This window comes from Anastrepha obliqua, chromosome 5 (assembly GCF_027943255.1).
Source record: "Anastrepha obliqua isolate idAnaObli1 chromosome 5, idAnaObli1_1.0, whole genome shotgun sequence".
NCBI lineage: Eukaryota > Metazoa > Arthropoda > Insecta > Diptera > Tephritidae > Anastrepha > Anastrepha obliqua.
Genome location: NC_072896.1, coordinates 3,809,549 through 3,823,386, shown reverse-complemented (window position 1 = coordinate 3,823,386; position 13,838 = coordinate 3,809,549). Strand labels below are relative to the sequence as shown.

The following is a 13,838-nucleotide window of genomic DNA, read 5'->3' as shown; positions in this document are numbered from 1 at the left end:
TATTCCGTGGGTTTTTGTATGGTTTACCTGTTGGTACCAGTCATTGGTTGAGGTCCATGTATGGTGCTGTTTGTTATCAAAATGTTTTTGAAGTTATCTGTCATTAGTGTTGGTGTTTGGTGTGCTTGTTCGGCGGTGTAGTCAGCGAATTCATTTCCGGTTATGTTGGCGTGTCCCGGCACCCAAATTAGTTTGATTTTAGGGTATTTCGCTATCGTAATGTTTCTAATGGTGGTTGGGTAGTGATCGTAGTTGTATATGTTTGCTATTGAGTTGATGGCCGAGAGGGAGTCCGAAGATATTGCGAAGTTTTTGGTTTTGCTCTTTATTGTGTTTATAGCTCCACATATGGCTATAATTTCTGCAGAGTATGTTGAGCTATAGCTTGGTAGGTTTGACATTTTTATAACTTCCTTTTGTGAGGTTATGCTGTATGTAGTATTGTTGTCGATCTTACTTAGGGTAGTATTAATTGCTGTAGGGTTTGGTATCCAGGATCGTTCGCATCAATATATCAACATACATATGTACATGTACAGGGTGGGCCGTATAGCATTTGCTTTTTGAACCACCTATTTTTTTGAGAATGGTAACACAAATGACATGTCAAATGTGTTCCTAATTTACTTAAAGGTTTGACATTTACGAAATGGGACGCTATACGCTTGAACAAAATTGGGAAATATTGAAAACATATTTCCAAAGTGCTGAGTCTTCTTCTTATTTTCTGAATTTCACATCGGTGGCTGCGTCAATACGCAAAATTGTCAGATTTGGGGCTCAGAAAATCCACACGCTACTGTAGGGAAGCAAATGCATCCACAACGAGTCGTTGGTTGGTGCGGTTTTTGGTCTGGCGGCATCATCGGGCCATTTTTTTTCGAAAATGAGCGAGGTGCCGCGGTTACAGTAAATGGCGAGCGTTACCGTGGCATGCTAAACGAGTTGTTTCCAAAAATTGAAGAGGATGACATGGACGACATTTGGTTTCAACAGGACGGTGCAACTTGTCACATTGCAAAGTTACACTCGAACTTTTGGCTACCGTTTTTGAAAACCGAATAATCAGCGGGAATTCCGATATCAATTGGCCGCCTCGGAGCTGTGATTTAAGCCCGTTGGACTATTTTTTGTGGGGGCCGTTAAGGACAAATGCTATGCGAACCATCCAGAGACGAATGATGCTTTAAGACACGAAATCGAAGCTGCCATTCATGAAATTGGAGCTCAAACAATCGAAAATGTGCTTAAAAATTGGGTTGATCGAATGGCCTACTGTAAAGCCAGTCGTGGCAGTCATTTGAACGATATTATTTTTCATTCATAAATGACAATGTTCAATCTTCAAAATAAAAAAAAAAATAAAAAAATATTGAATAGTTGTTTTTTTATAGCCGATTCAAAAAGCAAATTTTACATGGCCCACCCTATATAACATACAGGGTGGCACAATTGCAATTCAAAGTAACGATTTTTTGACTTTGCCAGCTACATTAACATACATGCCTGTCAGAAATTTAGTTTGTGGGCAACTCTCCGCTCGCAAAAGTAGGGAAACATAAAAACCAAGATCGCATAATCAGCCCAAACGTTGATATCTATTGTCTAATTTCATTATTTCATTATTAATTTTTTTTTTTTTTTGTGATTATTTCTTTATGAAAATTGGGTTCTTGAGCCTCCACCGGCTCCTAACTTCCCTTACATTTGTAGAGAAATAAAAGTTCCAAGGGATTTTCTCAGTACTTGTTTGATATATTTTCAACGACGGTTTTCATAAGTTTCATCATAGAATAACATTTTTTGCTAAAACTAGAATAATGTAATATATTTACACAATTGTATAGATATGTATTTCGTCTATATGTATGAATGCGAAGATAAAAGTGTCAGATAATAGAAGCACAATCAAAATGTTGCTTTTTAGTTTCGCTTATAAATTCATAGTTGACAGGGAAATTCAAAAGGCAATAGAAATTAAGGAGATATCCGAGTGAGTGGCTTAAGTAGAACATGCGAGTAAGAGTTTTCCAAAAAGCTAACGCTAATAGTTTAGAAAATCGACTCCATACCACTTAAGAACACAACTAGCAGAATGGATATGTTTCAAATTTCGTATACATTTTTAACTACCCAACTAAACTTACATAAGTCGTACATATTTGTTATTTTTTAAATTCTACTAGACAGCCCGGCATCTCTTTGTTGTAATAAATGCACCCTCATTTTGTGTATTTCACTTTGTGTTAGTAGGTTTATTCTAAACATATTCTCTTTTCAACTGCTTTACTGCTATTTCAGCAAAGGCTTAGGAATCACGAACAGCCTCGGTTGTACTTTGTTTTGGAAAGCTTCGCCACACAGTGAGCTTAGGCATAAAGAGCTTCAATAACATCGGCATACTGCTTGGAAACAACATTACGTTTCACCTTCAAAGTGGGACCTAATTTTAAAAAAATATCATAGAGTTAGACAAAAACGCAAATACAGCAGATAAAGCAGATAAACGTACCCAATTCGCCCGTTGGAATGGAGAAGTCATGTGGCAGTATTGTGAATTTCTGCACCTTTTGCGCATTGGAAATGGCGTGCTTGTTGGAGCGCTTGATGCCATCCTCAATAGACTTCCACACCTTGGGACAGGGGCCAGCCTTCAGAATCTCACTCAGTGTTTTATGTTCCACACCCAAACTCTTCATCCAGGTGATGGACTCATGTGTGAGTTCGTCGAGCGGCGCACCAGTCTCGCGATCCATTTCGGTCTGTAAAAGAAGCGACAGCAAATATTAATTTTAGATAAAATGAAATAAGCGAACGCCTGACGCCCACCTTAATGGACACCAACACAGTTAAATATTTGCGCTGCTCGCCCACCAAGAAGGCATTCGATATGCCTTCCAATTCCTTCTTTATCAAGTTCTCAATATGCACTGGTGGTATATTTTCGCCACCAGCCGTGATGATGATCTCTTTGGAGCGTCCCGTGATGTAAACATAGCCTTTGTCATCAATGTAACCGACGTCACCGGAGTGCAGCCAACAATCGTCGTCGAGCGCTTCGTCGGTCTTCTCCGGATTAAAGATGTAGCCCATGAAAACGTGGCGGCCGCGTATGCAAATCTATTGAAAATCAATTTTAAATGATTTATAATAACTATATCGCAAATATCTATGGGCTCTGCTCTTCAATTTTAAATGATTTATAATAACTATATCGCAAATATCTATGGGCTCTGCTCTTTCTCCCTGTGTACTTACCTCGCCATGTCCATTCTCGTCTTTGTTGATGACCTTTGTCTCACAACCGGGCAATGTTTTGCCAATTGAATTGAGTGGCTGTGTATCGGGTAGGCATAAAGTATGACAGCCGCCGACTTCAGACATGCCAAAGGCATCCAAAAGTTTCATATCCAAGCTGAGGAAATATTTCTTAGTTTCGGGAGACATGGGCGCAGCGGCGGTGACAAGTGTGATGACGCGATCAAAGCCGAGCGCTTGCTTCACCTTGGACATAACCAATTTCTTAGCGAGGTTGTAGCCGAAACCGCCAGAGCCTTTGCTGCATGTGATGAAATGAGAGAAGTGTTAGTATAACTTAGAATATAGACTTTGGGCACAAAAAGGAGGACACAAATTCTGCAAGACCTAAATTGGAATAGGAATGTGCGATCGTGAAGTATAGTGTCGAAGCGTTAAAATCACAAACTGTTGATACGATCACTTCACACAAGCAGATTTTTACAGAGATACGCTTGGATGGAAAGATGGTAGATTACCAGGTTTGGCCATCTGAAGCAAAATTTGCGAGAGTTACTTCAGCGAGGAATGCGTGCTGTGAGACTTGGAATCACCTCGAGTCCTTTTTGCGCTGGATGTATGGAGGATGAGGTGGAATCATCCCAGCACCTTCCCCTTAGCTGCCCTGCTCTGGCGGACGAATCTTTCTTCGTTCAAGTGTGCCCATTCCCTGGGCAACCATAAAACCTAACTTAACCTAACTTCAGCTGCCGCATCATAGGAGATTCGGCGGCAGAATTGTTGCCGCTATTTTTACCCGTATTCTTACGCTCTTTCACTCAGTCGTTGTTCACATAACAACGTTAAAACTTGAGGGGAGACTGTGTTGTTTTTTTTTTCTTATATCACCAACACAATGGCAAATCAGCTGATTCCATCCAAATCGCTGAGAGCCGATTAACGGTCTGTTGTTGGCCACACCTCTGAATTCATGAGTATCGAAGTGATGGAACAACGCATTACGAGCTCGTCGATAGTTCGAAAGATTTGATGGTATTTTGCAAGTTCATTGTGACGTTCGTCAATGGAGGGTTAAACATTCTCTTAGTTCTGGCCTCGTGAGTCGTTCTCGCAAACTTTTTACTAAGTATCGATAAGTTATTCTATCAAAATAAGCGCTTCTATAGCCTTTTTCCCAGCTTTTATTGACAGCGATTTTCAGGATATTCGAAGGAAAGTCACAAAAATTGAGACAAACTGCCCTAAATAGTCTATTCTTAGTCACGACAAAGTAGAACAGTCCTAAAAACTTAGTTCAGTAGGCTAATGCTAACCTGGAAGAGACGAGATTCTGAAGTATGTTGAAAAAAGGAGGCAGGTATGTACAGAAAATAAATGACAGTAAATTTTCAAAAGCTATTGGCCAGAATCAGACTGAGATATCCGGGATCTCGGTCGGCATTAGCATAAAGGTTTGAAGGACGATATTTTCGGAAGTGGCCCTCTTCCATTTATGCTGGGAAAATACAGTCATGCCACTATTAAGTCATCAAAGTTAAAGGCTTGCAAGGGCCGAATTGTCAATCGTCTTTTCTGTCAGAACTTTTCTGTGGCTTTAGTTGCCCATCTCCTAGATTTTTAACCTTTGATTAGAAAAACTCACAACGAAGTTAGTACCGGGGAATTACCGGCAAAGTTTTTTGGTTATCCATTCAGGAGGAGGGGCATACAATTGTTAAGTACAGTTTCTGCCTAAATCCCTGATAATATAATATTTTGTATAAATGATCGGTATTGGTCCTGAAGAGTTTGAAACAGTATTGGTCCTGAATAGTTGATACTCTAGACTTGAAGAATTCCTCTACGCCTTTAAGCATACCTTAGGAAATCTCATGGTATGTACCTCGAGCAACCAAGGACGTATTACAAGGATAAAAAAAACCATTGAGGACGAAGGATACTTCGTTCTACTTGTTCAGCTAACATGCAAATAAGAGTTTGAAATTTAGAGTAATGCACAGAGACATGCTTTTTAAGTTAATGGGTCTGCTCTGTCTATTAATACCAGATGGTTTGAGACTTATCTAGTATGTGCATACATATTCTGAGTCTGAAGGAGTGTGTATCAAACCATAGGAGTTTTTTTCTGTGTGAGTGTATCAGATCTTCCTCCAAACTTTCAGTCTATTTTCTATTTTCAGCCTCTCGCCGGCACAAATAATATACCAGACAATTGGAAAAGGTTAGTATGTCCAGCTGTTGAGCAATGGCCGGCTGCTTATATAAGACAAGTGTCGTCATTCCACTCGATAATCTCTCACCCACATTAGTTATGCCTGCTGATTTCCCTTCACCTTTAATATCAATAAAAATCTCAACACTTCGCTCTCAACTGAACAACAGCTTCAAATGCGCCTTATTTGACCTTTGTCCATTCGCACTTTGCCCGTTAAAAACAACCCATTAAATTTGTTATGAAGCAATTGACAATCGTTTAAGGACAGGGCAAGCAATTCAAATCATGCATCACTGGCTGCCAGATGACAGTTCATTTATGCCATTATATTCACCACGGCACAGCTGACGGTGTGTTAATTAAGCGCAATTACTCAACACTTAAACGTTAAATGCCACTCACGTTAACGGGCAAACGGCAGTCAGCCAGTCAGCCAGTCAATCTGGCAGACAACGAAGCTGACTGACAAACGATCAGACCACCAGTTAAGCGAGTAAATGACAGCAACGTGCCGTACATTAATCAAATGACAAAACTAGTCGCTCCTCGTGCAACACGTAAACTCTGTCACACACGCACACACATGCACGCATGCACATTTGTCGCTTGGTAGTTAAATACAAACACACACAACATACCCTTGGTCTTCCATGTAGTGGCGCAGCGTCACACCCTTGGCCCAGCTGGCGAGCATCTTCTTCAAACTACCATTCGACGAACCGATGGCCACCATGCGTTCCTGGAATTTTTCATAGACACGCGGCACACCCATAAATCGTGTGGGACGCGCATCCTGCAATGTCTTCACCAATGTACCCTTCAACGCATCCTTGTCGGCAAAATAAATGCACCCGGCTATGGAAGCGACTGTGTAAATATCCACTGTCTGCGCGGCGACATGGGACAGTGGCAGGTAGGATACGACCACCTCAGAGCCGGCCGTAACGTTGTAGAGCGTCTTGGTGATGGCGCGCGTATTAAAGAAGATGTTGTCATGGCTAAGCATCACACCCTTTGGCATGCCCACGGTACCAGACTGTAAAAAGAGGAGAAAAAAGAGATTAGTTAGGAAGATAGGTAGGGGAGGTAGCGCGAGGCCGTCATGCGTTAAGCTAAAAAGCAATTAGTTTTTGGATGAAAGAGTAACAAAGCTCTCATAGCATGAGCTTGACAGACGATGAGGCAAATATGAGCAGCACTAATCGTGAGACAAGCACTGGGAATATGTTATTTTTAGAGGTTAGTGGCTACTCCTGGCCAACCACAACTAATTACTTACGGTGTACACCAGACAACAGCACTGGTTGATGGCAATATTCTCCAGACGCTTCTTGTACTCTTCTTCAACTTCCGCAACAACCATCGCCTCGATTTCAGACCACTGCGGCAGTGCAGACGAAATTAAAGAAATTAGTGAAATTTTTCAATGCTTAAATGCTAAAGTTTAACGCAACACTCACTCTGTAGTAGCCATCCTCCTTCTTCATGTACGGCGCATACGGTTCCTGTATTTGAATGGCCGCTTTCAGATGTGGCAACTTGTCCTTAATCTCTTTAATCTTATCCATTTGCTTCGATTCATCGACTATGACAATTTGTGCACGCGAATTTTCCAAAACGTGGAAACAAGCCTCAGCTGAGTTGGTCGTGTAAATGCCAGCGATAATACCACCAGCGTGTATGGCGCCCATTGCAGAGTAAAACCATTCGGCGCAATTAAAGGACAGCACACCCACAGAGTGGTGTGGCTCCAGGCCGAGCTTGATGAACGCTTTGGCGACTTGATGCACTTTCTGTTCATATTGCCTGACGCAGTTCCGGAACGAAGTCGATAAATTCGCAAAGAGGAAACAAAAAATTAGTAAATCCAACAGTGAGAAAATTTGTCTCAGCCTAATGGCAATGAAGCGTGAAAATATGGCGACAAATGGAGAAATGCATTTTGAGCAGGCACAAATGTGTGAAACGACGGAAGCAGTACGAGTAGGTGGACGGGGGGGAGGTGGAGTTGCGTGGTGTCATAGTTGGCACGTATAGTATTTTGTGACAAAAAATTAATCCAGCGGATTCGTTTTTTACACAATTCAGTTGGCTGTAGTGCCAAGAAAAAATGTGTGAAAATGTTTTTTTCTTTTTTTTGTGTTTTTGGAAGCCAATAAGGGCGCAGTGATTTATGAGAAAGATATTAGCAAATATATATTTTCAATTTATTTAAATGGTAAGCTTTAATGACATTTTCGAAAATTTAATTTGAGGACTTAACTCAGAATTGGAATATTTGCAAAGGAAAGACAGCGCTAAATGACTTTAGCTAACTTCCCACTGCATCGACCTCAATTTGCCTATCAACAGGGAAAATCCACTGAGACTTCAATACACAGCCTTCTTCTTCTTCTTAATTGGCGCTATAACCGCTTACGCGATTTTGGCCGAGTTTAACAAAGCGCGCTAGTCGTTTCTTTCTCGTGCTAACCGTCGCCAATTGGACACACCAAGTGAAGCCAAGTCCTTCTCCACCTGATCTTTCCAACGCAGAGGAGGCCTTCCTCTTCCTCTGCTACCACCAGCTGGTACTGCATCGAATACTTTCAGAGCCTGGGCGTTTGTATCCTTTCGGACAACATGACCCAGCCAGCGTAGCCTAGTAACAGATATTAAAAAGGCTATTGAGTCCAAACAGATAGCTCTATGTGCATTTATAGGCATATCAGGGGCTTTTGATAACACTTCCAATGAGGCAATCTATAATGCCCTATATCTAAAGGAGGTACCTGAACCCATCACTAGATGGATAATATTCATGTTGAAATCTAGGACGATCAGCACCAAACTAGGAAGAACAATCAAATCTATCAAAGCCACAAGAGGTTGCCCCCAAGGAGGCGTACTCTCTCCTCTTTTGTGGACTCCAGTCATAGATGAACTTCTCCACAAATTGAAAAACCCAGGTTTTCACACTCAGGGTTACGCTGATGACCTAGTAGTTTATGTATTAGGCTGGCATGAGGAAACCATTTCGGATCGCATGCAGCAAGCCCTTACAATAATAAATAAATGGTGCACGGAAAGAGGGCTTTCCATCAACCCATCCAAAACAGCACTTGTACCGTTTACTAGGAGAAGGAACATAAATCTCAAATGCCCGATCCTTAATGGAACAACACTTTAACTCTCGACAGAAGCGCACTATCTTGGCGTCAGTCTTTACAAAACGCTTACGTGGAATTCCCATATTGAGAGAGTTACTTCAAAAGCCACAAGGGCATTCTTTGCCTGTACAAGGTTTTTTGGTAAGACAGGGGGACTAAACCCTAGAATGACCTTCTGGACATTCACAACAGTTGTGAAACCCATAGTCACTTATGCATCCTTAGCATGGTGGCCCAAGGTCAAGCAAAGAAAGGCGGCAAACGAATTAAGCAAACTGCATCGCCTGGTATGTGTTGGTATTACAGGGGCTATGAAAACATGTCCCACGGATGCATTGGGTGTGCTCCTGAACATACCACCGCTTCCAATTCTAATTGAAAGGGAAGCTCGCTCGAGTGCCTTAAGACTAAAAGGTATATCTGAACTTAAAAGTGGGGATATGAAAGGGCATTTAAAAATCTTAGAAGACTTCGAAACATAGTCCCATTCTTCATAGGGATGTTATACTATCACCCAAACCAATACTCTTCAGGAACTTCCAAGTTATAATTAATGAACGCACAGACTGGAGAACTAATGCTATCACTTTCGAAGCTGGCTCTCAGCTATAGTTTACTGATGGGTCCAAATTGGAAAATTGTAGAGCAGGGGCAGGAATCAATGGGCCTAAATTCAAAAAAATCGATTCCGATGGGATCCTACCCAACAATATACCAGGCAGAAATACATGCCATTGAAATAGGTATGTGTGAGAGAATGCCTAGGCAGGAAGATGAGAGATACTCACATCTACATACTTTCAGATAGCCAAGCGGCTCTAAAAGCCCTTCTATCAGCAACTATCACCTCTAAATTGGTAAATGATTGTCAAACCTGCTCAACACGTTAGGGAACCTCGACATAGTAACACTAGGCTGGATTCCGGGCCATGAAGGACATGAGGGAAATGAAATGGCTGATGGCCTTGCAAAACAAGGAGCAAAGATGCAACTTCCTGAGCCTTTCTGTGGACTCACAAAAAGCCGCATTAATGAATTCCTTGGGAAATGGGAAGAAAGCAAATTTGCTGCACGCTGGCTAAACTGTGCCGTCACAACAAAGGAATATCTGACGAGCTACTCTCACTAAGCAGAGTAGATCTGCGTCTTTTAACAGGATATCTTACAGGTCACTGCAGCCTGAGGTATCATCAAAATAATATTGGTCTATCTGAGACCAATGTCTGCCGCTTTTGCGAAATGGACATAGAAAGCTCAGAACATGTGCTTCATCAGCTTGGTGGTATCGTATTATCTCCATGCAATCTTTGGAACAACAAACCTAAAATTGTGCTAAAATTTTCCAAAAGCCTAAAACTCTAGGGTTACAAAAATAGGCCTTTCACTAGAGCACAGGGAGTTATTGGCAAGTTTGGTCAGCCAATTTGCTTTTTATTGAATTTGAATAATTTTCTTAAGAAAACAAAACTCATTTTTGCATAAAAACCAGTTTCAAACTTTGTGACAAAAAAAAAATTTAACAAATTTTAATCAAAATTTCAAACTTTTTAAGCAGAATTTTTCCTTTTCATTCAGGTATGCAATTTTACAGCCCGTTGACCTTTGGTGAAATAAAGTGCACGTATGAAGTGGCAGAAAAATCGATTTATTTTTTGAAATTTTTATTTTGCTAGCGGTCTTATGCATTTTCTCCACATGACGAGAATATCAGAAATTGTTTGTAGAAGAAAAAACACTCAACTCAACTTTTGGTTTGCTGAAGTAGCCTGTTGAAAATAGTCAACGAAAAAAAAGTGTTAGAGGTGTTGAATCTTCTCTTCTTCCTCTTCTTGATTGGCGCGATAACCGCTTAGACGATTCTTACCAACTTTAACAAGGCGTTGAAGTTGATCTAATTCAGATGGAATTTTCTAGTTTGAGAGCTTTACCTCTGAGTTATAAATGGAAAAATCATAAGGTCGAGCACCAAAAAGGGAAGAAGCTACATTATTTTGCTTTTTAAACCAAATCTGAATGAAGGGTATGCCAGTTCACCTGGAGGTCAGTGTACAGCAAACCGTTGACCACGTTGAACGTTCCACGTAGGACCCAGAGAGTTCCTTTCAGTTTGTGTTGAGCGTCTCTTGGTGGTGCGTGGCCTACCCACTCCTCGGCTAGCTTGTTGGAAGGGGTTCGAAATCAGCGTCTGCCTAGCAATATTACCATCCCTTTTTCTAACCATATGTCCTATCCACTGTCACTTTCTTTTTCGAATTTCAGTCGCCACGTCAAGCTGGTTAGCTTTTCTTAGCATGCCCGAGTTGGATAATGTACGGAGTCAAAAAAATCGTAAAATATGGCGCAAGCAGCGGTTGACAAACGTTTGCAGGCGTCTCGTGACGCCGAAAATTCGAATTTGTTCATATATTAAAAACTATGGACAGGTAGCAGCTAATCTTGTTGTGGACTAGCGCGACAAATTTTGCTGTTCATGAAACCAGTAAAGTAGGGGTGAGCCTCATAAATGTGAAATTAGGCATACATTTTGAAAATTCGTAAATGCTAGCAGCCAATTCGGTTTCATGGTTTCAACAGATCCAAACTAAGCGCCATAGGAAGAGAAAAATGAGCTGCGGACTTAAATTCATTCACAATATTTACTATAAGAGTTTACGATGGCTTGGTCCTAATGGTCTCAGGTCCCTTCCCATCAGTAATGGCTGAAATTTTGGAAGGTGCACTGGCTACACTCAGTAGGTGGGCTGCCAGTTGCGGTCTCAGAGTCAATTTTGACAAAACGGAGTTGATGCTATTCACCAGAAAATACAAGCCTCCACCTTTTCAGTTTCCTAGACTTAACAACGAGTGTCTTACCCTTTCATCGGAAGTCAAGTATCTTGGTGTAATACTAAACCCCAAGCTCCACTGGAAGCTGCACATAGAAAATCAAGTTAAGAAGGCCTTCTACGCCTGTAAATCTAAGTTCGGCAAAAAATGGGGCCTCAAGCCACGTGTCGTACTTTGGATGTACAACTTAGTGGTTCTGCCAATTTTGACATACGGTTGCCTAGTTTGGTGGGTAGCTCTTCAGAAGGGCTACAACACCACTAAATTAGAGAGAGAGTGCAGAGAACTGCATGTGTGGGCATCACTGGGGCTTGTAGAACATGTCCCACTGCTACGTTCAACGTTATTCTGCATTACTTCCTGTGGATCTGCAGGTTAAATCCATTGCTGCTCAGAGCGCTGTTAGGTTGAAGGAGATTGGCCTCTGGAGGTAACTTCCTGTAGGACATAGTAGCATCTTGAAGCAGATCTCCCTTCCCTTCTCTATTATTCGCACTGTCCTCTCCATCCGCAAACTGGGTTCTGAGGGTTGTGCTAGGGCTATCTTTCCGAGCAGGCAAGATTGGAAAGAGGGGAGAGTCGGTACGGATATAGATACCTCTGTTTTCACTGACGGACCCAAAATGGAGTCTGAAGTGGGAGCGGGGGTTTACTCTAATTCAGCCAGCATTTCGGTCTCCTTTAAACTGCCGGAAACAAACACCGTTTTTCAAGCAGAGGTCTTCGCGATCCTGCAGGTATGCATAATGCTTCGTCAAGCTGCGATCAAGGCCCTGTCGTCGCAGTATTGCAGCTCTCTTCTGGTCAACTCCTATAAGGAGGAACTCAAACGTCTCGAACGTTCAGGAAACATTTCCCTTATCTGGGTTCCCGGGCACAGGAATATAGAGCTTGCCAGGAAGGGGTCGGCAGAACCGGTTCCAGCTGTCTCCTTCTCAGACATCGCTCATTAAAAGGAAACTACACAATTTCTTTCTAAAAAAAAGCGCAAGACAGATGGAGGTTTGTCTCATCGTGTGCTATTTCAAATGGCCTCAATATGACAGAAACAAAACGCTTAAGGTGATAGGAATCTCCCCCATTTAATTTCCAAACTCATTGCGGTGTTCACTGGTCACTGGGTGATCGGTACTCATGCGGAGAAGCTTGGAATTCCTGCAGAGAAAGAGACTGTGGAACACTCTCTTCTCTGCAAATGTACGGCTCTGGCGGCTAGGCTCTTGAGATTCGATAGCGTGCCCTTTGGGGATGACTTGAAGAAGTTCTCCAGCCTAGAATGGCCACTGGATGGCTGTAGATGGTTTTCTCTCCTCCCTAAATCCTTTCACAGGTTGTGGTCCACATTATGGTATCAAAACGGTACGTAAGTGTTACTTGCAGTGTACCTGGGGTACTCTTGCCATCTTACCTACCTACCTACCTACCTTACGAGAGGGTGTTGTTGTTGGGTAGAATTTCTGAATTGTTTTTTTCACAACTGCTTTCACGCGGGCTCTGAAGGACTTAAGTGGATATCACAGCATAAAAATCAAATTCCGGACAGAAGTTTGACAGTATTAAATTCCAAACTGTTCCAAAGAAGGAGCTGGCATGACTGGTCAAATTGGCTAGCTCAAGTTCTGCTTGATGTGCCTTTCTATTGATGAAAGATTTAAAAAGTAGGTAGATACCCCATTTTGTTCTATGCCTAAAGAATAGTGGGCGCGCTGTAGGAAAACTTACTGCAAAAAGTATTTTCCGCTGGCACATCTCATAATTATTACCTCAATTCCACAGTGAATTAAAAGAAAATCAAAGAAACAATTCCCACATCCACTCATACTCACTTGTAGGTAACGGTGGTGTATTCCTTCTTCTCGTTCTTCGTGCGCAGAGCTGGATAGTCGCCATAGTTGTTCACTGTGCGCTTTAGCAGGCCGGGAATGGAAAAGGGCTCCTCAGAAGCCAGACCGTCAGCGCCTTTACGAATTTTCACCGCTTCTTTAGGATCACTAGTGCGGTACGACTCGGCTGGTAGGAGGCGATTCGGGCCTGGACGGTTGTATAGTGTCTCCCAAGTAGACATGACGGAAGTAGTTTAAGAGTATGGAGAAGAAGGAAGCTGCGAAAGAGAATAAAATAAAAGGTTTGAATAGCTAAAAGCGACATTAAATAAATAAAATCGATGCTAGCTTAATAAATATTTAAGAGGCAAAGTACTTGAAATTGAGTTATAAAGCAATAAAACAGACTATGTAGGTGTACGAGTACATGTCGATATAGGTATGTAAAATATAGTAATTCTGTATGAGTAGAGTAAAGCAAGCCAACTAAGCGTAATGCAAATAAATTACATTTTCCATTCAGTTAGCTGTACGTGTGTGTGTGTGCATGTGTAATAATTTATTGTA

At 41.7% G+C, this 13,838-nt stretch overlaps 1 protein-coding gene across 1 annotated transcript; it reads right to left on the bottom strand.

Annotated features, from left to right (window-relative positions):
- Positions 1–1,734: 1,734 nt before the first annotated feature.
- LOC129247371 (very long-chain-fatty-acid--CoA ligase bubblegum) lies at positions 1,735–13,540 on the bottom strand. The gene is made up of 8 exons (XM_054886487.1): positions 13,275–13,540; positions 6,934–7,279; positions 6,753–6,854; positions 6,112–6,509; positions 3,259–3,559; positions 2,830–3,120; positions 2,513–2,762; positions 1,735–2,443 (listed from the first exon to the last, which is right to left on the bottom strand). The coding sequence occupies exons 1-8, from the start codon at positions 13,511–13,513 to the stop codon at positions 2,370–2,372; spliced, it is 2,001 nt and encodes a 666-aa protein (XP_054742462.1). The 5' UTR covers positions 13,514–13,540; the 3' UTR covers positions 1,735–2,369.
- Positions 13,541–13,838: the final 298 nt, after the last annotated feature.

Bases quoted from the DNA above. Each gene is read 5' to 3' on its own strand.
- LOC129247371 (XM_054886487.1), bottom strand. From the start codon at position 13,513: ATGTCTACTTGGGAGACACTATACAACCGTCCAGGCCCGAATCGCCTC. The intron at 6,855-6,933 runs GTGAGTGTTGCG...GCACTGCCGCAG, and splicing joins AGGAGGATGGCTACTACAGA to TGGTCTGAAATCGAGGCGAT. The intron at 2,444-2,512 runs GTACGTTTATCT...TTTTAAAATTAG, and splicing joins CATTCCAACGGGCGAATTGG to GTCCCACTTTGAAGGTGAAA.